Source organism: Callorhinchus milii, unplaced genomic scaffold (assembly GCF_018977255.1).
Source record: "Callorhinchus milii isolate IMCB2004 unplaced genomic scaffold, IMCB_Cmil_1.0 Scaffold1, whole genome shotgun sequence".
In the NCBI taxonomy this organism is placed as follows: Eukaryota; Metazoa; Chordata; class Chondrichthyes; order Chimaeriformes; family Callorhinchidae; genus Callorhinchus; species Callorhinchus milii.
The window spans coordinates 18,274,241-18,301,860 of NW_024704742.1; the positions used below are offsets into that span (position 1 = coordinate 18,274,241).

At 39.5% G+C, this 27,620-nt stretch overlaps 1 protein-coding gene across 1 annotated transcript; it reads right to left on the bottom strand.

The window, feature by feature from the left end:
* Positions 1-102: 102 nt before the first annotated feature.
* LOC103187173 (microtubule-associated protein 9) lies at positions 103-27,620 on the bottom strand. The gene is made up of 12 exons (XM_042339506.1): positions 27,470-27,620; positions 25,514-25,620; positions 22,902-23,016; positions 21,521-21,823; positions 14,435-14,646; positions 13,140-13,263; positions 8,612-8,748; positions 7,720-7,799; positions 3,009-3,085; positions 2,912-2,967; positions 2,081-2,170; positions 103-645 (listed from the first exon to the last, which is right to left on the bottom strand). The coding sequence occupies exons 1-12, from the start codon at positions 27,618-27,620 to the stop codon at positions 463-465; spliced, it is 1,635 nt and encodes a 544-aa protein (XP_042195440.1). The 3' UTR covers positions 103-462.

Here is a 27,620-nt window from a genome sequence, read left to right on the forward strand (position 1 = left end):
TTGGTCTTTTTTCATCTAGGATTTCTTATGTTCTTATGAGGTGAAGTGTCTACCGGCACCATGTAGATTGATGCTGTCAGTGCCTGAGGTGAGAAGGCACTGACAGGAGCCAAGCAGGCTCGAGGGGCTGAATGGTCTATTCCATTGTTCCTGTACTGACAACTGAGTATATTTTAACTCCTGCAAAAACACTGCAAGCAGATTTAAACAGACTTGACTTCTCGAATGCCCTGCTCACCATCAACCCAAGCTCTAGCCTCCACAAGCTCCAGAACTTCCCAATCAGCAAGCTCTCCTGTCTTAGCGCTCCCTCAGCCCATCACCTCCATCCTCAAAAGGGCTCTACTGGCTGCCTATCCCCCACTGAATCAATTTGGGGTTAGGTACAATCTTCAACAGTATGCAAAGTAATGTTACTGTTCTTCGATTAAATAAAACAGACTTAATAATGAATTAATGAAATTAAATAAGATTTCGCACTGCCTTCTTTGCTATTTCTCTTCTCTCTTCCTTTTCTGCTGCTTCTTTAATTTTTTTCTGCACTTCCTCTTTCTTTTTTTTGCAGGTTTCTTTGAGCACGTTTTCCTTTTTCACCATCCAGGCATCAAAGGAAGCCTTGGCTTCTTCTTTGCCTTCAATCTTCTCCTTTAAAGCAATCGGCAAATTTAATTTCATACTTCAGTTATCAACAGCATCAAAAAAGGCATACAACAATTATGAATATAGAATAAGATTAATTTTCATGCTGTTTGTTTTTAGATAGGGTTTGCTCTGAATCACCATTAGTAATTTTGTAAAGAGTAATTAAAAATTAAATATTCCTAGTGTTTACTGTATACACCTACATACCATCAATTCAATTATTTATGTATGTAATAAGTTGAATGATTTTCTTTGTATCTGCTTCACTGTTATAAATTTTCAGTGCTCTTCCCTTACCCTCCTCTGCTAAAAGCACATGGGCTATTTATGGTTAGGTTTTCTAATTTCTAAATATTTTAAAAGGAACTTTCAACACAGTTGTATTAAAAACATACATTTTGGATTTTTAAAAGTTGTTACATTAAAGAAAGCTCCAATGTCAGGGCTGGGATTACTTCCATAGGTGGTAGCATCCTTCAAAGGCATTGACTATTTTTCATGTGTCTTTATTTTTAAATTTACTGTGTACAATTAATTTTCATAATTTTATCTCCACTGCCTTTCTGCTCCTGGTCTGGCATCTACTTGCTGGACTATGGTACCTCAGGTACTGATTGCTCTCTGCTAACATTTTTATTGTGTGAGCCTTGGCAGTGAGTGTCGACAGGCCACTTGATTGTAGAGGACTGAGTTTAACCTCTCCTGATCTGGCAGCCACCTAAGAACACAACCAGCCCTGAAGGGGAATCAGGAGCAAACCCTGGCTGTCTTTCCCTTCTCTCACTCTGGGAAGGCTGGAGCCAATTTCACCTTCCCATACCGCCCCTGTAGAGATCAGCAAACCCAGATTGGGATTCGAACCAACGATCCTTTGGTTCATAAGCAACAGCTCCTTCGATTACACAATAGGAACTGCCTCTCAAGTAAGAATCTTTACCATGACCTATTCAGTCAAGGGCTACCTTGTGTATTCCTGATCATATGCTAATCCAGCATCCCATATGGGCACTTGGAGACTAATTGTATTGCTTGCTCCCCACCACTGCCCTGGATAAAATCAAATTTGATCCCTACAGATCAGGGATTAGCACAGACCAAAGCCAATACTAGCATTGACATTGTAGCTTCCTTTAATGTAACAACTTTTACAAATTCAATAGAAGAGTATTTAATACAACTGGACTGAAAATATTTAAAAATTGGAAAATCTAACCATAATTGTTAACATACAATGTGCAGTTGTCTACTGAATTGATCTGAAATTATGATTGTTATGTGTTATGTATAAAATGTTTACAACAGGCATGTTTGTCGCATTTTGAATCCGAGGAATGGTTGCTTACTACCCTCATAGTGTTTACAGACCGAGAAGTTAAAGTGATTGAAGTTGCCTATTTTGTGAGGTCAAATCAGCAAAACCTGAAGATAAAAGGGGAACCTTTTGTTTCTTCTCCTTTTCTTGCTGTTCGTTGAGTCTCTTATTTTTGTGCGCTTCATAAAGTTGCTGTGTTTTCTTTTGCAGCCACTCCTGTGAGACAAAGATGAACACAGCCAAATTACTTACTTGGAATTGCAGGTCCTACACAAAGGCCATGCTTTATAACACATACATTTAAGTCATCGAACTGTTAGTGGTGTGAATATTGAGTAGGAATTGAGTAGAGATCATGGAAAGTACCCTAAGTGTGTACACAGTGCTGTCTATGCCTTCAATGTGATTTATGCTGTCTGAATTCTTGCAATCTCCATCAGGGAAAAGGAGTAGTAGTTGAGACTAAAAAGCTTTCAATATTTATAAATTTAGATTTTTTTAACCTCTCCTGCTACATTTTTGTACATTTTTTCTTTCAATTTATTTTATAACTCTCTTAAAGTATTTCAAAAATAATTGTGGTTAAATATCCACACCAAGTTGGTTAATATGTATGAACTAATACTACTTCAAATGAAAAAGCTTGCAAAAGTAGAAAAAAGTACAGATATTTAAAGTTAATAACAGATGCTTACATTCAAACTGAGAGGAATATTGGTTATTTTGTATACAAGATAGTCAACTGTCACTGAAAATTGCATGCATGGAATTGTATTCCCATCATTTTAAACAACAAACCTCCTTAATGTTCCTGAAAGTTTATCCTGTCAGAACTGACATCTATAATTCACTTTTGTACTCTCATATATCAGTTTACCTATTTTACAAATAGCTAAAGCACTTAATAACTAAATCTATTTCTCACAATTTTATGTCCAATTTTGTAATGTTGGTCACCTGATAAATGGATGCTCTGATTGTGTCTGCATTTTCAAGGTTAGAAGTCGCATTTCCTGGAGACATAATATCCAAGATTTTTAATGTTCCTAAGTACCGAGGTTCAGCTGAATTGGGGCGAGACCCTTTCCAACAAAACATCTATTTAAGATCATTGTTTGAGAACTTAAAGGTCTGTGGGAGAGAAAACAAACAAATAATTAAGTAAGGTAAAGATTTGCTCTATGTAATACCTGAATTAACTGTGGTACATTATGTAACTAACTAATACATGGAATAAACTATTACTTAAATTCCAGGTTATTCAACTTGAGGCCATAATCATGCAAGACAACATTACAAAATAATTCTAGGAACTGCATTTGTTGAATTTGAATTTGGATTGATATAATCTTGGATCGCATTTCAACGTGCGCAAATTTAGGATTTTTTCTTGGTCATTTTCCTCTTCTGTGATCTCATCAAAATGTTTTAATCACAAAAACTGAAGAAAGAAAATAGATTTCGGAAACTACAAGTTAAAAACGTATACCAAGTCCAACAGAATATTTTTATTTTAAGTTTATTTTGTTAACTGGAATTCTTTCAAGGGTTCTTTCATCAATGACTTTGTAGCCAAACTGTGACAAAAGTTACATTCCATGTCTCCATCCAGTGAACCTTTTATAACAATCACTGAATTCAGCCTGCCAAATCTGAACTGATGTTTTTTTCCCCAATGAATCATCTAACCCAAACTCACTCTTCATACATTTCAATATTCTTCTTCTTCAAGCATCCAATTCTCTTTCAATAAAATGTATGGTCTCCACTTTAACTGTAAAATTACAGTGCAATACCTTCCATTATTAAGGACACATTCCTTCTCTAATACATTTAAAAAAAAGTATTTCTTCCAAAAACTGGCTAAAATTTATTTAATCTTTAAGGTATTCTGTGTAAAATAGCTTTAACTTAGTCTAGCATAATGCTTTTGATATTTGTATTGCTCATACATTTATCTTGTCAATCATGCTCAACTACCCGTGGAATTCTGCAATTCCACTGTTGCAAACTTCAACATACAATATGGTGCACACATGAGGGAAAAGGGAATAGAGGGGTATACGAAAGGGAATTAGAGGTGAAGGCTCATGTAAACTATAAGCACCAGTATTGACTAGTGGAGTAAAATCACCTGATTCTGCGCTGCAGCATATGTAATTCGATGTAATTCCTTCTGTCTGCTGACTATACATTCTTGAATTGGTTTTCAGAGAAAAAAATAATTACAGCAATTTCTGTGATTGTACTGTTGTCTCAGTGCTTGTGTAAAATTAAACCTTATCTTCCAACTGTTGAATCTAAGTCAAACTAGTAGTGAGATTAAGACTCATCACCAAAGCCTTTGTTGAAACCAGAGAAAATAAACTTTTGTGCCAGTTTTCATTAATTCAGGAGTATCTTCCTCCTGTTTGCTTCAAATTATTTTATAATTTGTTCCCTTAAAATATCAATATAATTATTGAATCATATGAATTTCAGGACAGGAGATGCTCATTCAGTCCATTGCTACTCTAATCCCAATTCCTTGTGTTTGTACTTTACCCTAATATATCTTTATTCTTGAAGTGTTCCCTTTCAAATAACATAACTGACTGCCTCAATAGCCACCTCCAATTACTGTGTGTTTGGCAGTTGTTTTCAGATAACACTTGAAAATAAATCATTGCTTGGATGGATTTCACTGGTAAGCACAATGAACCACAACAGACAGTGACATACAAACATACCTTGTCCATTAGGGAATTTTCTTTTCAACAATCATCCCTAAAGACTGATTATCTAAAACAATCGTAATGGATGAATGCCGTTAATTGTAGCATGCATAACATTATTGTATTTGTTGTGGTATAGAAGTATTGATATGGTCAAATAATCAAAGTCAAACAGATGCTGCAACTTAATTCAGGAATACAGAATGGCAGTGCTGAACAGCTGTCTTCAATGAACACAATAGGTGCAGTTGAATAAAATACAAGCTATCTGTTACCATTATTCTGAAATTTGTTTAAGGTAATAAAACAGGACTTCAAATATTATAATTTACATTTGCAGACTAAAGAACCATACAAGTTGCTAGGGGACAAGAAAAGACTTTTGTTTGCTGCTACAATTATAAAATTTAGACTTGGAACCAGTGGATGACATGAATTCAACAACAACAACAACCGTATTTATATAGAACTCTTCACCTGGCATAGCGTCCCGGAACGAATTGCTGACTGAAACGCAATCTAATCATTTTTAAGGATAGGTGAAGTTTGGAGTTTTCTGGGCACTTGCTTTATGTAATGCATAGTGCGATTTTGGTCTATTCTTGTTAACTAATAACATATCTCAAGACTACATTGTTTCTGATGGGATGTGAAATAGAAAATCAGCTGAAAATTATGGTTCACCATAAACTCTCTTCCCCTGGCAGTGATCTCTATTCAGTGGCTCCAACTTCAATAGGCATTTGTACCTAACTTTGTACAACCCCGACCTATGTCTTGCAATTTGTTGTCTGAAAGAGACCATTCATGATCTTGACTGTTTCAAATGTACAAAATGGTGCAACTGGCTTCTTTCACACAAAAACAAGAATGCCATTGAAAGTTCTGACACCCTACATGCAGTATATATGAATCAATCTTAATAGAGCAAGTGGTGAACATGCCAGTATTGCTTCTATTGCTGGCTATCCTTTCTTTCACAGGACATGAAACAGAAGTTTCCTGATATTTCAGGCACATTCCTGGGCAACATTTGGAGCCAAGCTACCATTTCTGATTTTAATTCAAGTTTCCAATATGCATTTTCTTCTTCTAACAATTAGAACGAAAATACTGAGCAAGTTCTATTGAGTATAGTTCTTAAGAGGAAAGCTTTTGGCGACAGTTTATTGGCTTCCATCTGGTGATTCCGGTTGGATACCACCAACGGAATTCAATCATTTACCCCAGAAGGCGTCATTCACCTGATTGGTAATTTCAATGGCATCACAAGGACTTGATAGGATACAGTAAAATATAAAGAGAAGTCATGATGTGCTCATTTTCTAGTTGTTCTTTGGCAACATTGTATCATCCATTTGGATAAAGTGCTCTTTGCAATAATAATAATCCTTGCATTTGCTATATAATTGCAAGTTGTTTTTGTTGTTGATATCACGCCTTATCACATAATTAAGACTTCTCAAAGCCCTTCACAGAATATATTATCATCTGTACTCTATTCTGGCCATATTGGATGGAAGGATGAGATCAGATGGACCGAAAAGGCCTTCTTCATCCAAACCAATCTTGTGATCTTGTGAAGGTTAGAGCTCCAAGACTCTACCCCAAGTGAAAGGCGCTATATAAGTTGTTGTTTAAATCTGTGTCGTTTACTCTGTCTCCATCTAAATCAAATGTCTTACTCACAACTACCCAGATTTTTAAAATACTGAAATATGTCTCCCAAATAAAAAAAAATTCTATTGAGAATACTTTCAGTTTTTAGGACCTCTCTTGATAACATAAAGCCTGAAATCACAGAATCAACCATGTCAGTCTTCTTTGAAACATCCCTTCTGAGCTGTTCCCCTGAGTGCATGGGTGCACCTCTATCTGCCATAGTTCCATATAATTCCTTCAGCTTCATCATAATAATCCCTCCAAAATAAAACAATAATAAATTGGTTATTTTCAATCCACGACTGTTTGTGGGACACTGCTGTGAGTAATTGGCTGCTGCATTTCGCCCACAAATATACAGTCAATTCACTTTACAGCATATTCTGTGAAGCACTTTGAGAGTCTAGAAACGTGAAAAGTGCTATATCAAATGCAAGGATTATTATTATTATTATCTGTCAATATGCATTTGTAATTTCTGCTCTCCTAACTTGAATATACTCCTCTCTATTCCTGTTGATGCATTCATACATATGCATTTATATACTGCCCCGCGTGAAGGGTGTCATATAAATGTAAACTGTTGTTGTATATATTTGGCATTTATATATACTGTGAAAATCTGAGGCTTAAGCACCAGTCCTGATAGACACCATTTGTCATTGCCCCTTCAAATCAGAGTGTGTTCCTTTTATCCAAACTCTTGGCCTCTTGTTTCCCAACCAATTTCCAAACCGTGAACAAGATTGCGTCCAATTCCATATATATATATATAGTTTTAAATAGTAATCCCTTACGTAGCAGCTTTTCAAATGCTTTCTGAAAATCCAAGTATGTGACATCCATCAATCTTCCTTTATGTCATCTCAGCTGTGCTGTCAAAGAACGCTATTCGGTTAGTCAGATATGATCTATCTTTTACAAAACCTTTTTGGTTTTCCCTGCTCAGTTCACAGTTATCCAAATGTTGAGTTACACAGTCCCTAATGACGCATTCTTATAATTTTCTCACAACACTTTTTCTCTAAAGTTAAGGTCACTGGTCTATAGTTTCTTGATTTGTTCTTTCCTCCCTTCCTGAATGATGGCATCACGTTTGCTAGCTTCCCATTTTCTCAAATAAAGTCTAAATCACTTTAGCTTGCTACCTCTCCAGCTGCCTTTAAAAAACTGTCTCATAGGAACTGCCTTTGTCAAAATTTTTACATTTCAGATTTCTTTGCTCAGTGTGCACTAATATATTAGTCAACCAACCTCTTTGAGATATTCTTTTGTACAAAATACACTATATAAATGCAAATTGTTTTTATTCACTAGATAGATTTCGCAATAAAGAACTGTAAAGAATAAAAGTCCAGCAAAGGGCATTGTGTAAATTGTTTAATTTACCTGTTACGTACTGATTTTTCAAACGATTCTGTCTTTTGTCTCTTCCCTCCCTGTGGAGTCATGTTAGCTTTGACTTTTTCCTATGAAAGGCAATAATTACAGATTCAATTCCAAAGCAGTTATATGTGTGTACTTCGGGTGAAATGTTTACCAATAAAGAAATGTAACAGAGTTAGCATAACACTGATTAATAATACAAATTATTAATTGTTCAGCATTAAATCTTTGTTCATCATAAGACATTAGCCTATACCTACACATGTTCCCTGATTTGTGACAAAGGCATTTGTTCTTAGTTCATGATCAATCATTCCTTCAAGTGCTACATAAATGCAAGTTGTTGTTGTTATTGTTGTAAGCTCTTACTTGAACTGAATTTAGCTCATGCTCAAATCTTACCTTAAAAAAAATGCAGATTCATCCCAAGTGATTGTCTGATCTCATATGGGCCATTGGAGGTAATAATAATAATCCTTGTATTTGATATAGCGCCTTATCACATCTTCGAGACATCTCAAAGCGCTTCACAGAAAGTGAATTGACTGTGCATTTTGTTGGTGAAACATAGCTAGTAATGTAAAAATCTATGGGCATTTGCCCACAAGGAAAAAGCTGAAACACGGAGGTTGAGCCAAAGTGTGCTACTATAGGCATCTATCTTCAATTGAAATTAAATTAAATCAATTACTTCAATTGAAAGTAAGAAATCCTGTATTTAAACAATCCTGCATGAGCAGAAGCTGTAAGATATGCAATAATTTAAACACAAATCATAATGGTTTCAGGCATTTAAAAAAGTTATATTGGGTGTTAATTTCTCCAGTACGTTCTTCTATGGAATGATGCATGAGCTGGTCACCGTGACTTTAAAAGGCAAAGTCTCCAGACTAACCCCGTTGTTATCTTTTTTCTTCGAGAAATCTTCTGGATCGATGGTTTCTTGTTCTTCAGTACGTTTAATCAGCTCCATTGGAGTGTAGCTCCTTAGCTCTGAATTACTATTGTCACCATTGTCCGCAAGATCTTCATCTGCATAAAACACAGTTATTCATGGTTATTTTGCAACTTTCCAAGTTAGCGGTTGGCAGAATATGAATCAACATTAGTTTTGCCTCATTTATCTGCTAGGGACCTTACAGCCCTCTGGCCTCAATATTGATTCAATAATTTCATCCCAAAACAGCTCACCTTCCCCCTCCCCCTCTTCGGTGATCATTACCGCATCATCTGGGTCCCAGACGCACCTTTTCTCTCTCTGGTCTGCCTGTTTTGTTGCAACTCCCCACTTTTTTGCATTATTAACAACTCCTTTCCCCTGTTTTGTTGCAATCCCCTCTTTTGTTTTGCATCATTAACACATCTTTAACCCTTGTCCTCTGCCCCATGTCCTGCTTTGTCTTCCTTGCTCTGCCTTCCCCACTCCTTAAAAGCCTCTCCATCGCAACATGCCCCAGTTCTGATGAAGGATTGTGGGCCTGAAAGGTTGACTCACTTTTCTTTCTCCATAAATGCTGCCTGAGTGTTCCCAGGGACTTCTGTTTTTGTTTTAATTTTTATTATTCTTGGCAGGTCTATGGTTTTCACATTTTGTACTTACTACAATCTTCCTCATAGTTTTCAGTTCAAACAAAAAACAATATTTGCGAGATTGGACCACTTGAAAGTATTAAATGGGAGACAGAGATATTGATAAATATTTTCCAATAGTACTCATATTGTAAGAAGATATTCACATCAGGCAGAAGACTGTTGGCTGTTGAGTTACTGTGCCACCAGATTTTAGTGTAGCAGATAGTTTTCTGTGGGAATTCAATAGCTGAAAGCTCACACAGTCATTAACCAACACAGCTGCTGAACCTAGCACTGTATACAACAAACTTCAGAAATTAGTTGCCCATGTTACCACTAACTTTATTATTCTCAAGGCAATATTATTGTACCAATAGTTGACTTTACATCCCCGCTGAAAGCATTACACAAAACTAATTGATGTTAACATAGTTTTCACTTCCATAATATTTTTGTTTCCTGTTGAAAATTACAGTTGATATATACTGGACAAAAAANTCTTTGATGCAGAATAGAGTGATGCATTCGTTACTGCTGTCATTTTCACCAACAGAACAATGTGGAGAGTGAGGCCTGATTTATAACTTCCACTCTGCATTGCACTTCACGAAACAATGGCTATTAAAAGATAACTCCCGATTCCAGTGTCTTGACACTTAGTTGGTCATATAGCAGAATACAGATGTAGGGAGCTTGCGTTTCAAGATTATTAAAGAGGCTGTTGCGCATTAATTGATGGTTGTTTGAATGTTTTTGGGCCATTCATTGGATTGCCCAAGAACTTTCAAGGACATATTTTGGAGAATAATTTAACATGCTCTCAAAGCATTAGGCAGTTATTACAATAAAGTGCACAACAATTTCATCATTTCCAACCTGTGATTTTATCTCATCCCTTGTATGAAAACAAATGCTGGTTACGTTAAAATACGCCCAATTTTATGCAGCAGTTATCAAAAGCAACATGGCAGTCAGGTGCAGATGCTTATCACACAGCAAGTTGTTTTCTTCTTTAAAAATGTGAAAACAAAAGAAAAATCCAGATCTAGTTTGGACTAGCATGTACAAAAGTATAAACTAACCACCTATTGGTCGGATGTATTTAATATGTTCATTAGAAAGTAAACTAATCTTTCTAATTCATGACAATATGCAACAATAAAAATTCCAGGTGCAATCTGCATTATTTGATTGATGTCTTAAGGCTTAGTATATATCTGAATGAAAACATTGTAATGCCTTAAAATGCACTTGTTTCCAATTTAATTTTAATAAATAAAAACAGTAACAATAGACTGGTGGCATGTATTACGCATAAATAGCCATGGGGGATGGTTACATTATTACATTATGTCTGTGACACAGCAATAATATTTCACAGGGAAGTGGTAACTAACTGCAGTTGGGTATCACTGAAAGATCCACAACAAGCAAACTTTTTAAAGTATCTGCAACAAACAAATGTTTTCAAGTATTTGTAAAGAGATTCCTAAGCATTAAAAGAGTGAAATTCACTACTGACATAATATGGATGGGGGTGCTCCTCATTGATGGCCAGCAGAGACAGATCTTGTGCAGATTTATAGGTGTTTGAAATGCATGAAATAATTCTTCAAGTGTCAGCGACGTTTCAGGTTACAGTACAATACACGGTAAATCAAAAGTCCTTACTCATTCGTCTATATGAGATGTTCAAACTGTTGACTTTTACACATATCAACTCAGTGACAAAAACATTTGCGACGAAAGACATTTCCTGTAATAGCTGCACACTCTCTACAAATATTGTCTTAAAAAACATAATTAATAATTAAAAATTCGATGAGTAAGCACTTCTAATTCACACTGTATATACTCAGAATTATCTCAAAAGTCTGAAACTTTGTTCTTTTTGGTCAAAAGCATTGATATCAAACCACACCGCTGCTAAGTTCTCTGAGACACTATCCGCAAGAAGGGCGCTATATAAATGCAAGTTACTGACGTGAATAGCGCTATATCATATGCAAGGATTATTATTATTATTATTATTGTCGGTAACTTCTGTTTGAGTGAACAGCACAGAAAAATTGGGATGATTTGTAGGGACATCAACAATGGCAGAGCTTGAAAATCTGCTATAATTTTCACAAGAGACAGCACTTTGGACAGTTTTTAAAGATGTGATACATCAATTATATCATTGTGGCACAAAGACATGAAATAAGAGGCACTTGGCTATAGAAAGCCAGCTACTTTGCGAGCTGGCTTGAAATTAGAGACAAGCATTAAAAGTGGTAAATGGTGACCAATTTGCTGTCAGTGGTGAATTTAAAGCACCATAAACCTTGAATCCAGTAGATTCATGAACTAGTAGAACTTAGTTCTCTAAAAGAAAACTCTCACTTCTCATAAGCATTGATGATAACCGGTTTTATAATGTTTTGTAATATCTTAAATACAAAAGCTATACTTTGCTGGTCCAATTGAAGATTCTTCAATGAGAGCTTTATAAATGCTTCTAAAACACTGCTTAAGTAGATAAATAGAGGAAACAGTGAAATACTAAAAGCAATTCAAACAATTTATTATTTAAAGTGACACTATGAATAACAAAATATGTCTAATAAATAAACTTTATCACACATAAAACAAAACTGTCACTTCATGAATCTTCTGAATTCTTTTGATAAGTAGAAATGTTCAAGGACATCTCAGCTTCAAGGCTTTCAATTTACCAAACTAAAGAAAACTAATTATCCTTAGATTTGATACAACATCTTGGATATCATTGAAATCCCTCAAAGCGATTGACAGGGTGTAGCAATTGTCTATTTTGTGGTGGAAGTAGGATACATATGGTTAATTATTAAATGACTGCAAATTGAACCAAATGAACAGAACCACAGAGGGAGGATACAGTCCAATATAATAATAATAATAATAATAATAATCCTTGCATTTGATATAGCGCTTTTCACGTCTGGAGGACGTCCCAAAGCGCTTCACAGAACACACTGTAAAGTGAATTGATTGTATATGTATTGATTGTGGGCGAACGCGGCAGCCAATTGCGCACAGCAATGTCCCACAAACAGTCGTGGATTGAAAATGACCAATTTATTACTGTTTTTTTTTTTGGTTTTTGGAGGGATTATTATTAGGCTCTGTGTGGAGTAAGGAAACTTGCCCAAGGTTTCGCCCTCTGCCTGGAATTGAACTCAGGTCTCTCGCTTGCAAAGCGAGTGCTCTAACCACTGAGCTACAGGACTCCGTATATCTTCATAGTTTTCGTAGTCTATATGTGAACCAGTTAGGGCTTCAAGTTCTTGTGGAAGTAGTCTTACGCTCCACCTTAGCCTGCAAATCCCGAGGTATCAAATTATATCTTTTATAAACTGACATATAGAAGTTTCAAATTATACATCATTATAAAAATTAGTTTTTTGCTATTACCTGCTCGCTGAGTCTAGTACTGTTCATTTGTACAGATGCAGCATGTTATTTGATATTTCCTGCTCTCTTGGTGATGTATGCAGCAACATAGGCTTGTTGCTAAGCAACATCTTCATCTCAACCCAGAAAAGATGCTCATCAACATCGGTATTAGTTCACTCCTTCCTCAATAAGACCTGCAAACCATGCTGACAATAGTCCCTGAGAATTATTACTCCATTTGTATTAGAGCGCGCCCTTTTTGTGGAATGTAGTGACTTCTCACAAAACCACAAACATGTTTTACAGTCTTTGGCAATTCTACACTTAACGTGTAACACATGATTTTTCTCTTTTTGCCTTTGGCTTTATTCAAATCTTTTTGTTTGTCTGATTGGGTTATTGACCAAAACAGTACTTCAACTAAATTAACCAACCTCTTATACAAGAATCCACCCTTGTTTCAACAGAGTCTTCATGTCTCTCGCAAGTAGATGAGGATGTGTGTCTACTGACATTTAAAAATGATGTCTTAGACTGGCAGTTGATCAGTCTTGAATCCTACACAAAGGAAAAAGAGTTATTATGTTAAACACGAAATGCTGAGGAAAGTTGCGACAGGATACATATATAAATAGCAAAATCAGGAGATTCTCTCACAATGGATAACAATAAATAAAGAAAGAAATAAAGAAAGAAATTTTAAAAACGCGGTGGACGGGTATTTGAGGAGGACGGGTTTGCAGGGTTATGGGGAAAGGGCTGCGGAGTGGGATTGACATTACGTTGCTCTTCTCAAAAAGCCGGCACAGACTCGATGGGCCGAATGGCCTCTTTTTGTGCTGTACGATTCTATGATTCGATGATTCTACGATTCTAAGAACTTGCTTAACAGGTGCAGAATAACACAAACAATTAACAGTTAACTAAAAGTAAACTTAAAACCTTACAATGTTTAATGTTTGGAGCGTTACAGCTGGTTGTGTTTATCAAAACAACACAACTAGTGAATTTGAACTGAAAGTCACAGCACTTTACATATTTAGTTCACTAACACGGTTGCACAAGTAACCAGGAAAACCAAAGATAGACCAAAGATACCGCCCTCTATTTAAAATCTTATCCAGAGGATGGCACCTACAAAATGCAGCACTACTCCAACACAGCATTGGAGTGTCAGCCTACTACTGTGAGCTCAAAGTCATGACATTGGCCTTGAAGGCTCAATTTTTAGACTCAGGTGAGAGAGACTATCAGCTGACACATTCATTAACCCAAATACATCCTTTCATTGCTGCTATAACTACTATTATAGTTTCAAGGATTATTCAAAGCAGGTATTATGATAGATTTAGCCTACATTAAATAAATAAAATGCAAAGTAAGCCAATAGATATTTAAATTAATTGTAAACATTAAAACGTTATTTTAGAAATCCTTTTTAAAAAGTGCTTCCGGCTTTAGAGATAGTAACAAATGGAAGGAAGGGCACATCTGAATAGATGTGATAGCATATTATGCAGAATGGTTACATCCTATAGCAAACGCAAGGATTATTATCTTGCAGTTGCCAAACTGGTTATATGACACAAAACATATTTCTTGTAAATGGAGCATCCTCACATCCGTAAATGTACTGCATCAGTTTTCACCACTTTCCATCAGAACATAAATTCTAATTAAATACTGTTCAATCCAAACAAGGCAGTGTAATTCAATCTGTTCATGTTACCTCAGGACTGGGGCTCCTAGTACAAGTTTGCCTCTCGGTCACCAACGTTTTGCTGATAGCTGAGGAATGTTTTGAAAGGGCTGACGAGGCTCTAGTGTAACATGACTTCTCTGATTCATCATCCTGTGTAGAGCTGCACTGCATTTTCAGACGGCGCTGGCGAGGTTTGGGTTTGGGACATTCATCCAGCACAGTACACGTTGTTTCATTTCCTTCAGGTCATCAGAAACAAAATAAAACTTCAATACGATGGAAATGTTAACAACACGTGATTTGCAATCTGTACTCCATTTCATAAATTATTGTTATGTTATGTAAAGCATCACAACCTCTGTTGTATTTCAACCCATTCTATTAATACTAGGTAATGAATCTTTAGGAGACCATGAAGGAATTAGCTTAACAGAAAAACTTACTCAGTTTCCAAGAGAAATGGGGCCATACAGAACGATGGTACAGAGAGTCCATTTGAGAAAGTAAGCAGTGAATTGCAGGAGTCCTGTAGCTCAGTGGTTAGAGCACTCTCCTCGCAAGTGAGAAACCTGGGTTCTATTCCCAGAAGGGTGAAATTTTGGGCAAGTTTCCTTACTCCACACACCTATTTACTTAGCAAGTAGGAAACCTGTTGTTAGTCGATTGGCGGATCGCTTTTCCGAGGATAATAATCCCTCAAGAAAAAAACCCCAATAATAATTTGGTCACTCTAACCCCGACTGTTTGTGCACCATTGGCTGCCGTGTTTCACCCACAAATATACAGTCAATTCACTTTACAGTATATTCTGTGAAGCGCTTTGAGACATTGAGAAGACGTGAAAACCGCTACATCAAATGCAAGGATTATTATTTTATTATAATTGAGAGTGGTTAGTAGAGAACAAAGAGCTTCAGTTACCATGTGAGTATCAGAAACTGGTGGCTGTTTGGATTGTGCTGAAAGAGCTGAGCACATCGGTGGAGCCCTGAGAGAATAGATTGCGGTGCAAAGGCCAGAGCCCACTTATGTCGTGAGAATCCAATCGAGTGAGTTAGAAAAGTGGATTAAATAATAAATAAACCTTGCTTTTGATATAGCACTTTTAAAGTCGTTAAGATGTTTCAAAGCACTTCACAACATTTACAGTAAAATGTAGTGACATATCTTTTGGAAAGACAGTTATCAGAAAAGTTCATCTTGTGAATGAGTTAGTCTGAATCTACAAGATAAATTCTAAGTAACGGCTTCCAGCAGCAGTCACTTCAAGCCTCAGTTTTCTCATCTGATATCTAGGGACATTTGCCTTCAGGGTGGTGGGAGGACAATGTGCGACATGTCCTAAATGATGTTCTCGAGGACCAAGTACCAGGTTTACTCAGCGCCATCTGCTTAATCCTAGTCCTCATGTGAGGGGCTTTGGTAAATAGACGTGCCTGCTGTGAAGCCGCCCCCGCCTCTAGGGTATAGCGACAGGTCAGTGTAGGTCAGAACTCTCCCTCTCTGCAGCCACTTCTTGTGTTTGCCACAAATCCTGCTTGACCCTAAGCTTTGCAAATGGACTAGAAGAATCCCTCTGCTGTATCCACAGGACCTCGGATCCATAAAGGCCCTGTTTGGACACACAGATCTTGTGTGCCGCAAGCTTGACCTACACTGGGACCTTGCTGTCCTTGAAGAGAGACAAGCACAACCAGAGTTTGCTGTGTGGTTCTTTAAGATAGTGTATATTAGAATCTGTTAATATAATAATAATCCTTGCATTTGATATAGCGCTTTTTCACGTCTTCTCGACGTCTCAAAGCGCTTCACAGAATAGACTGTAAAGTGAATTGACTGTATATTTGTGGGCGAAACGCGGCAGCCAAATGCGCACAGCAGTGTCCCACAAACAGTCATGGATTAAAGTGACCAATTTTATTATTTTTTTGAGGGATTATTATCAGGCGTATGGAGTAAGGAAACCTGCCCAAGGTTTGGCCCTGCCGGGAATCGAACCCAGGTGTCTCGCTTGTGAGGCGAGTGCTCTACAGGACTAATATTCCTATAAAGGCCCTGTCTGGACCTATTCCCATTCGGGGCGAACAATCAGGACAGGGCGGAGACAGAGCCTGGGCCTAGCGATCAGCATAAAAGGAGCGGCTGAGGTAAACTGTCTTTGAACTGTCGGAGCAACGAAAAAAGAAAAAGTGACGTTGGTGTGATGTCATTTTCAACAGCAGAACCAGGGACAAACATCGACAAACTGTCAGAAACTACAACACTGACGGCAAATTAAAACAAAATAAACCCCAAAATAAAAAACTATATATATTGAAAACACTGTGTGAAAGGATGATGTGGCAAGTGAAATGCGAGGACGGTGACATGTGGGAGTTAATGGAGGGCGGCCTGAGCCCGGGCGACTTCATCTGCAGCAAGTGTCTGCAACTCAGGAAGCTCCAGCTGAGAGTAGTTGAGCTGGAAGCCGAGGTGCAGACACTGCGCTCCATCAGGGACAGTGAGAGGTTCCTGGACAGTATGATGGAGGAAACCATCACTCCCCTGAGGCTCGGGAGATGCTTGCATCCGGTTAATGCTCAGGGACAGGATAGTTTTATCAGTCCTGCAGATAATGGGACCCCTGAGAGAGGGGTGATGGAGCCTTGGGCTGCAAACTTGTACAACGGTTCTGAGGATTTGATGGACCAAACAACTCAGGAGGTGATCACCCCACCCCACACCCCAGACGGAAAATGACTGGGTGACTGTCCGGCATGGTAGGAAGAGGGGACGCGCAGGGCAGAATGCCCCCAATAGTGTAGCACTCTCAAACCGGTACTCTGTACTGAACATTGAGAGCGTTGATATCTCCAGGGAGGACAGTAAAAACCGATTGGTTGAACAAGGGGACATAGGTAACAGGAGCAATGCTGTTGTCATAAGGGATACAACAGTGAGCGGTATAGACAGACGTTTCTGTAACAGAAGACGGGAGTCAAGGATGGTATGTTGCCTCCCTGGTGCAACAGTCTTAGACATCGCAGAAAGGGTGGATAAAATTCTTCAGGGGGAAGGAGAACATCCAGAAGTGGTGGTCCAGGTTGGGATCCATGATATTGGTAAAAAAAAAGGGCTGAGATGCTACAGAGTGAATATTAAAAGCTGGGGAACATACTAAAGAATAGAACATCCAAGGTGGTGATCTCTGGATTACTCCCCGTGCCTCGGGCAAATAAGTACCATAATGGCAGGATCAAGCATATGAATGCTTGGCTGGAGAAATGGTCCAGAAAAGAGGGCTTCAGGTTTCTGGATCATTGGGACCAGTTCTGGGGCAGGTGGGACCTGTACCATATGGATGGGTTACACCTAAACAGGGCTGGGGCGAATGTCCTTGCAGACAGGCTAACTAATGCTGTTGGGGAGGGTTTAAACCAGTTTTGAGGGGGAAGGGAATGCAAAAAACGAAGAGCTAGAAAATGGAGAAATAAAACAGGGGGGAAGTGCAGAACAGGTCAAGTCGGTCTTGGAGTGCATGTGCCTAAATGCACAGAGTTTAGCAAACAAGATTGGTGAGCTGCAGGCTCAAGTGGTCATAGGGGGATACGATGTAGTAGCAGTAACAGAGACTTGGCTCAAACAAGGACAGGAATGGGAGCTGAATATTCCTGGCTATAATGTATTCAGGAGGGATAGGGAAGGAAAAAAAGGAGGGGTGTGGCAATGTTAATCAAAGATACGGTTATAGCCGTGGAAAGGGTCGAGGTGCTGGAGGGCCCCAAAACGGAATCTATCTGGTTAGAGTTAAGGAACAAAAAAGGAGCTGTTACGCTGGTAGGGGTATACTATAGACCACCAAATAGTGGGAAGGAAATAGATGAGCAGATCTGCAAGCAGATCTCAGACAGATGCAAGGCCAATAGAGTCGTGATAATGGGGGACTTTAATTATCCCAACATAGACTGGCAAAACAACAGCGCAAAGGGCAAGGAGGGGGAAAGATTCCTAAAATGCATACAGGACAACTTTCTTGATCAGTACGTTTCCAGCCCAACAAGGAAGGAAGCAGTGCTAGATCTAGTTCTGGGGAATGAAGTAGGGCAAGTGGAGCAGGTTTCAGTGGGAGAGCATCTGGGCAATAGTGATCATAACATCATTAGATTCAGAGTGCATATGGAAAGAGACAAGGAACCATCTAAGGTGAAGATACTCAACTGGAAGAGGGCAAATTTCAGTGAGTTAAAAAGGGACCTAGCCAAGGTGGACTGGAAAGAAAGATTGGCAGGTAAAACAACTAAAGAGCAGTGAGAAGTCTTCCAGGATGAGATAGCTTGGGGACAGAATAAATACATTCCCACAAAAGGGAAAAGTAGGGCATCCAAACCTCCCTGGATGACGAAGGTAATTGTATCTAGAATGAAGCAGAAAAAGGAGGCGTATGACAAATGTCAAACCCAAGATACAGAAGACAACCAAATAGAATATAGGAAGTGCAGAAGAGGTTTGAAAAAGGAAATAAGAGGGGCAAAAAGATTATACGAAAAAAGGTTAGCGGGTAACATTAAAGGGAATTCTAAAATATTTTACAAACATATCAAGAAAAAAAGGTTAGTCAAAGGTAGGGTGGGGCCAATTAAGGATGGAAATCTTATTGTGGAGGCAGAGGGCATGGCTGATGTACTGAATGAGTTCTTTGCATCTGTCTTCACAAAATAAGTGAATGCACCAAATGCCGCAGTAAGGGAGGAGAGGGTAGAGGAAATGGATAGGATAAGTATAAACAGAGAGGAAGTACTGAAAAGGTTGACTGCGCTGAAGGTAGATAAGTCGCCCGGTCCGGACGGGATGCAACCAAGGTTACTATGGGAGGCACGGGTACAAATAGCGGAGGCTTTGGCTACAATTTTTCAATCTTCGTTGGACACAGGAGTGGTGCCAGAGGACTGGAGAGTGGCCAATGTGACTCCCTGTACAAAAAGGGACAGAAGGACAAACCTGGGAACTACAGGCCAGTCAGCCTAACATCAGTAGTGGGGAAACTCCTGGAGACTATAATCCGGGACAGAATAAATCTTCACTTAGAAGAATATGGGTTAATTAGGGACAGCCAACACGGATTTGTTAAAGGCAAATCTTGTCTAACAAATCTAATAGAATTTTTCGATGAGGTAACGGAGAGGGTGGATAAAGGTAGTGCAGTTGATGTAGTTTATATGGACTTTCAAAAGGCATTTGACAAAGTGCCACATGAAAGACTTGTAAGAAAGATAGAAGCCCATGGTATAAAAGGGACAGTGGCAGCATGGATCCAGAACTGGCTGGGAGACAGAAAGCAGAGAGTTGTGGTGAACGGCTGCTTTTCTGACTGGAGGGAAGTGTACAGTGGTGTCCCCCAGGGATCGGTATTAGGACCACTGCTCTTCTTAATATACATAAATGATCTGGACTTGGGTATAGCAAATACCATTTCCAAGTTTGTGGACGACACAAAGTTAGGTAGGGTGGTAAACAGTGAGAAGGATAGGAGCCAACTGCAGGAAGACATAGACAGAATGGTAAAATGGGCAGACACATGGCAGATGAGTTTCAATGTGGAGAAATGCGAAGTAATGCATTTTGGTAGAAAGAATGAGGGGAGGCAATACAGGCTGGTAATACAATCTTAAGGGGGTGAAAGAACAGAGAGACCTGGGGGTTCAGGTAAATGAATCCTTGAAGGTGGCAGAACAGGTAGATAAAGCTGGAAAAAAGGCATATGGGATACGAGGCTTTATAAATAGGGACATATACAAGAGTACAAGAGTCAGGAGGTTATGATTAACCTATATAAAACACTGGTTAGGCCTCAGTTAGAATACTGCGCCCAGTTCTGGGCACCACACTATAGGAAGGATGTTAAGGCATTGGAAAGGGTGCAGAGGAGATTTACGAGGATGGTACCAGGAATGAGGGACCTTGATTATGAGGAAAGGCTAGAGAGGCTGGGATTATTCTCATTGGAGCAGAGAAGGTTACGAGGAGACCTAATAGAGGTCTTCAAAATCATGAGGGGATTTGATAGGTTACAAAGGGAAAAACTGTTTCCACTGGTGGGTGTGTCAGTGACTCGAGGTCACAGATTTAAAATAGTCTCTAAAAGAAGCAGAGGGAGGTGAGAAGAAATTTTTTCACGCAGCGAGTTGTTCGAATCTGGAATGCATTGCCTGAAAGGGTGGTCGAGGCCGATTCGATAATAACTTTCAAAAACGCGGTGGATAGGTATTTGAGGAGGACGGGTTTGCAGGGTTACGGGGAAAGGGCTGGGGAGTGGGATTGACATTACATTGCTCTTCTCAAAGAGCCGGCACAGACTCGATGGGCCGAATGGCCTCTTTTTGTTCTGTACAATTCTGTGAATCTACGATTCTATGATTCATTTGCAATAGTTTTATGCATGCTCTATTCATAAAAGTACAATGTACAATGTGACTTACTAAACCAAAGATTGTAGTGCAAATAGAAACGTGAAGAGAATTACGTCAATATCAAAAGCAGCCTTAAAAGACTTGAAATGCTATTTCTAACAGCTGCCACAGAGAGTTCAACTTCTAATCCTTTCTCAGATTCATAGCAACAAACATCCGTGAAAGTAAAAGATGATGTATCTGCCTGCTACCAATTTTTTTTATTTCACTTGCTTATAGTTACACAATATGCTATTACATGGAGAGAAAATCATTGGTCTTCATTTATGGATGTTAAAGACCTTTAGGTCATAAACAGGACACAAGGGAATTACGATGGTCCTAGATGAATGAAACAAATGTCTGGAACTGTCTATCACTGGCCCAATTCTATTTTGTCTGTCGGAACAAATGATTTGTTGAATCCTTGGCTGTATTTCGATTAATTCTAAAGCAATAAATATTGTTGTCAACCACTACTGGAAAGTTCACTCGGGTGTAACGATCGGGTGTATTTTTTGTCTAATAGGTTCCTTGTCTCAGGGTATGTGTCACCCACAAATATACAGTCAATTGACAGACGTTTAGAAGGCGTGAAAAACGCTATATCAAATGCAAGGATTATTATTATTGTTATAACCAAAACCTCATTAGGCACATGTCACACATACAAAAATGCAAGAAATACCTGGAACTGGAGTTGATTTCATTCTGTGATTTCTTGGTTGAGGTTTAGGCAATTTTTCCTCTTCCTCACTGCCCTTCTCTTCCCATTTGTTACTCCCTTCTAAATTATGGCAAGATGGTAGATTGTAGTCACATTCCGCTGAAACATTTGGACTGTCCTTTCTTCGGCTTTTCAAGAAGGAGATTTTTTGGGGTTTCTCTTCTTCATCATCTGAGAGTATAAAATTGTTTCCAGGGTTTTTCTTCCTACTTGCTTTCCCAGATCTTTTACATTTCTTTGTGCTCATGGAACTCTTCAATATATCTGAAAACCAGAAAAAAACAGTGATAGCATGTTATTTTTTTATTTTACAATATGTCATTTTGAATGCCATATCCCTCTTGTTGCCCCTATTCAGGGTAGAAACCAGAATAAATGATTGGGGGTTCACACTCAATCTTGAGTTGGGTTTCTAACGACTGGAAAATATTTTGTGCTGCTTTTCTCAATCCAAGCAGAGGCATTTTACCTGCACGAGTGGGCTGAGAAACAAAAATGGAAGACATGAATTTAAAGTTCGGAGTCCCCAATGATTCAAAATGGACAGTAATCTATTCCCGGGTTTGGCTATCTATCTTAATGTGTTTAATGATCCCGGTATTATCATCCCTCACCTTAACAGCAAATCAGTTTCCGGCCATTGTTATGCCTCACATTATTTAAAATTGTATTAATAGTAATACATGTAAACAGTTAACCCTGTGGGTTTGACTCCGGAGGTCCTCAGAACAGCAGATAAAGTGTATGGTATGTACTGCAGAGATCTAAGAGCAAAGTGATGACTATTAAAGAATAGCCAGTTCAGAATAACAACTACAGTTTAAAAACAAAACCAGCAGCTCCTTCCAGTGTTTGCCTTAGCTGAATAGATTCAACTTGATATAGTTTAGGACAGGAATATTCCAGTATTCCTATTGCTTCTGTCAGGAAAATCTCTTCTATAAAGCACTGCATTAATATTTTTTTCATTATCTGGTCGCAGTGAATTCCAAACTTATGACAAAATCCATCAAGGACTGTACAAAAGCCATCGAGGGCTGTAGATATATGAATTCTGTTGGTGTTTCAGGTGGCAGTGCTAGTGAAAAGGTACCCTAGTATAGTTCACAACCTTAAGAAAAAAGGGGATAAAGTTGGGGATAATGTCAATGTCATTTTTTGACATTATTGAAATCTGTTAATTTTGTTTCCATTTTTTAGAATTACATTCGGTGTTTCATTTTTCATTATATTTTAAACGGAGAGATGAATACATGTTCACCACATTTAATTCAAGTACATTTTTACCACCTCGACCAAGATGAAATAAACTGAAGCCATTTTCAATGTTGTGTGTTCTCACCATCATCATCACCATCATTGTTGTCGTCATAATCGTCAAAGTCACTAAGGTAATCATTTTCTTCAACTGCAATCTGCTTTGCCATTCTGGCAGCAACTGCCTTGTGGAGTTCATGCTAAATTAATAGAAAACATTCAAAATGATGAACTTTCATTTTTGTTTATCTCGGCATCAACCAAAAATAAAAAATTAATCATTGGATTTGATATAGCATCTTTCAGGATGGCAGGTATCTCAAAGCACTTCACAGAATATATATTGTAAAGTGTTATGACTGTGTATTTGTGAGTGAAATGAGTGAAACTAGAAAATGAAAAAATATTTTGGGGAATGGGGCTATGAGATCTTTTTATTAAAACAATATATATTCCACAAAAATGATTAAATAAAAGAAACACACCGTGAAAGAAACCAAAACGTCTGCATGGTTCATGATTGGCTCAAGTGTGTCGTACTCTCACCTCTGAGTCAGAAGGTTGTGGGTTCAAGACCCACATTGGGACTTGGAACTCATATAGTCTAAGCTGACAATTGTTGGAGATGTGACATTAAACTGAGTCTGCTAGTTCAAGTGGACATTAAACAGCCTAGACACTATTCAAAAAAGAGAAGACTTTCTCCAGGTGTCCTTGGCAATAATATTCCAAATCAAAATCGTCAGCCTCGCCTTCAAAGCTCTCCATGGCCTTGCTCCTTCCCATCTCTGTGACCGGCTAACTCCATATTGATCTGCCTGCTCCTTCCGCTCAGCAGGCCTGCATCATGTTCCCTGACCAGCCCACCCCACCATCGGTGGTCGGACCTTCAGCCACTCTGCTCCCATCCTTTGGAACTCCCATCACACAGTCCCTTCATCTTGCTCCCTCCCTTACCTCCTTCAACAACAGCAACAACACATTTGTACAGCGCCTTTCACATCAGGAGGACGTCTCAAGGCGCGGACAGACAGAGCCACAAACCCGAGCTAGGTTCCGGGTGGGGGAGTGGGGAGGACAGGGGGATAAGGAGGGAGATCGAAAACACGCTCGAAGAGGAGGTCTTGAGGTGGGTCTTCAAAGTGGTGAGGGAGGGGGTGAGACGGAGGAACTGCGGGATGGAGTTCCAGAGGGTGGGTGCAGAGTGGCGGAAGGCCCGCCTGCCAATAGTGGGGCGAGCAAGGTGGGGATGTGAAGCAGGCTGGAGCCCGCTGAGTGGAGGGAGCAACAGGGTGGCAGGGGGTTGGGAGGTCGGAGAGATAGGGGGGAGCAAGACCATGGAGGGCTTTGAAGGTGAGGACCAGGATCTTGAATTGTATCCTGTGTGATGAGAAGTCAATGGAGTTGGGCAAGGATGGACATGGGCAGGAGAGGACATGGGCTGCAGAGCTCTGGATGATCTGCAGCTTGTGGAGGGAGGAGTCGGGGAGGCTGACAAGCAGTGAGTTTGCATAGTTGAGCCTCAACGTAATGAAGACGTGTATGAGGGTTTTGGCGGCCTGCGGTGTGAGGGAGTGTTGGAGCCAGGAGACGTTGTGGAGGTGGGGGAAAGCAGAGCGGATCATAGCGCAGATGTGGGGTAGAAAGGATAGTTGAGGGTCAAACAAGCGCAGGCGGTGTAAGAGATACGATCTGAACCAGTCAAGGACAGCGCCGTTGAGGTGAGAGGAAAGGAGAGGTGCTGGATGAAGATAGAGTGGTCGATGGTTTTGAAAACAGCAGAGGTCAAGGAGGCAGAGGGAGCCCTGGTCCCAGATGGACAGAATATTATTTGTTATTTAGACCAGGTTTCTGCTGTGAGCGATATGGAAGCCCGATTGGAGGGGTTCGAGAAGGGAGTGGCAGGAGAGGAAGGAGTGAAGCTGAGAAGCAAGGACCTCCAGGACCTTGGAGAGGAAGGGGAGGTTGGAGATGGGGCAGTAGGTAGGGAGTAGAGAAGGGCCCAGGGAGGGTTTTTTAAGGATAGGAGTGATGACAGTGTTTTTTAAAGGAGTGGGAACAGTACCAGAGGACAGGGAGAGGTTAACGATATCAGTGAGTAGAGCGGCAAGGAGGTGGAGCTGGGAAGTAAGGAGTGGGGTAGGGGTGGGGTCGAGGGAGCAAGTGGTGGGTTTCATACGGATTATGGTGGTGATGAGAGGAGGGGGAGATGGGTTCAAAGGTGTGGAGGCGTGTCTCAAGACTCTCCTCTTCGACAACACTTTAGTTCACCTTCCTACCCATACCCTCCATCCCTCCTGATGCCAACCACCTGTTCGGATCCAAATCCTTGACAGTCCAGCACTTTAGGATGTCCTCCCGACACAAAAGGCACTATACAAATGTAATTGTTGTTGCTAAACTGAGATCCTGTCTACATGATCTGGTGTATTTAAGTGCTCTACCCTGTGTGGAAGGCACTATATAAGTGCAAGTTGTTGTTGCGGATGTTCTGTCCTATTCGGAAACCTGAAGGGAGTTTGTCCTAGTTTCCTGGACAACAATCTCTCAATGAGTTGGTTATTCCCACATGGCTGTTTTGGGGCAGCTTGTTTGCACAAAATGCTTTGCGCCTACAGAAACAATCACCGCTTAAATTACTGTAAAGAATTTAATGAGACAGTCTGATGTAAGGATTCCTTAAAAGTTATTACTTACTTGAAAAGCTGTTTTTCTAGCAACTTTAGGGCTTTTCTTGTAGTTGTAGGCTAAAGTGGTAGAAAAATCATCTTCATCTGACATTTTTATTATATTTACAGGAAGATCTGCAAGAAACAAAATATCAAATTGAAATGTCTGCATTAAATTCCAAAATATTATTATGGTTATCAACAATAAATATCAACATAATAACATTTTAGTAACCTTACTAAATGCTGTATTAGTAAATATCGAAGAAGATTTTCAACTGTCAAATTAATGTTAAAGAAACTAGTTCCTGTTTCTGCTACAACATAGCTCACAGTTAAAGACTTTGTGATAGACCCTGAATAAATATTCTCACATCCTTTAAGTAAATATAAATAACTACAGTATATGCATACAAAAGGGTGATATTGTTCATTTATTTTTGATGCTTTTAATGCAGAAAAACTGGAAATATGGCCACTGCTTGCAGTGGCAATCAATGAGTGTTATGACAGCACTGTATCCTGTTGATCAAGATGACATGACTGCTTATGTTATAACGCTGAAACAGGCGACAATGTAATTATGTTTACAACTATAATTAACATTATAGTGAGATTGGTATGGCTGAGTATGTGTAATTTGCTGCTATTATAATAGCAATCTCTGTCTCCAGGAATCTTTTTACAAAAGAAAATGCATTAAATTAAAAGATGTAAATAATTTCAAAATGGATTGAATAACTTTTTAGGACCATTTTAATATTCTGTACATTAGAGCTGTATTTATACAAAGGTGTGAAGTACATGTTATTCACTTGTGCAATATGCCATCTAGAGTATCCAGGCAGTTACTACTCTGTAAAACATTACAATCATTTATCATTTTACCCTTAGACATTTCAAAGTTCCTGATAATCTCTAAGAATTCCAGGAGTAAAGCTGGGGGAACGGATTTCGAACAAACGTATTTGAATGATTTGTTCAGTATTTGGATCCATCCGACCTTCAGTGGGAAAGAGGTTTATTTTTTGGGGGTGGGGGGGGGGGGGGGGGTGGCGGAGCGTGTTTATTTTCCAAGTTTCTTTTCGACTGCGCCTGTGGTCACCGTCCCGTCCCCCCCCCGCCCCGGCTCGGTCCCGGGAACCGGGAGTCCTGTAGCTCAGTGGTTAGAGCACTCGCTTTGCAAGTGAGAGACCTGAGTTCAATTCCAGGCAGAGGGCGAAACCTTGGGCAAGTTTCCTTACTCCACACAGAGCCTAATAATAATCCTCCAAAAACCGAAAACAATAATAAATTGGTCATTTTCAATCTACGACTGTTTGTGGGACATTGCTGTGCGCAATTGGCTGCCGCGTTCGCCCACAAATATACAGTCAATTCACTTTACAGTATATTCTGTGAAGCGCTTTGGGACGTCCTCCCGACGTGAAAAGCGCTATATCAAATGCAAGGATTATTATTATTATTATTAACTGTAAAGTGCTCTGAGACGCCGCCCGGCGTGGAGGGCGCTATATAAAACCAAGTTGTTGTTGTTGTTGTTGGTGGTGGTGGTGGTACACACACAGACACCTATCCCTTTGGTTAAATGTATCCAAACTAAACCGCTGACACACAGACTGGGGATATAGAAACACAGACTGTACTCAGGGTGTGGACAGATGAAACCTGTGCTCAGGATTTGCACATATACATAACACACAAAGACTGCACTCAGGTTGTACACACAAACACACTACTCGGGGTGTACACACACGCACACACTGTACTCGGGGTGTACACACACACACTGTACTCGGGGTGTACACACACTCACTGTACTCTGGGTGTACACACACACACACACACTGTACTCGGGGTGTACACACACACACACACTGTACTCGGGGTGTACACACACACACACTGTACTCGGGGTGTACACACACACACTGTAACAAGTGTGTACACACACTCACTGTACTCGGGGTGTACACACACTCACTGTACTCGGGGTGTACACTCACTGTACTCGGGGTACACACACTCACGGCCTCTGTGTGTGTGTGTGTGAGTGTGTGTGTGAATCTCCAGGTGAAGCTTCTCGGTCGGTAACCAGGGAACCAGGAAGGCATCATCATCATCATCATCATCAT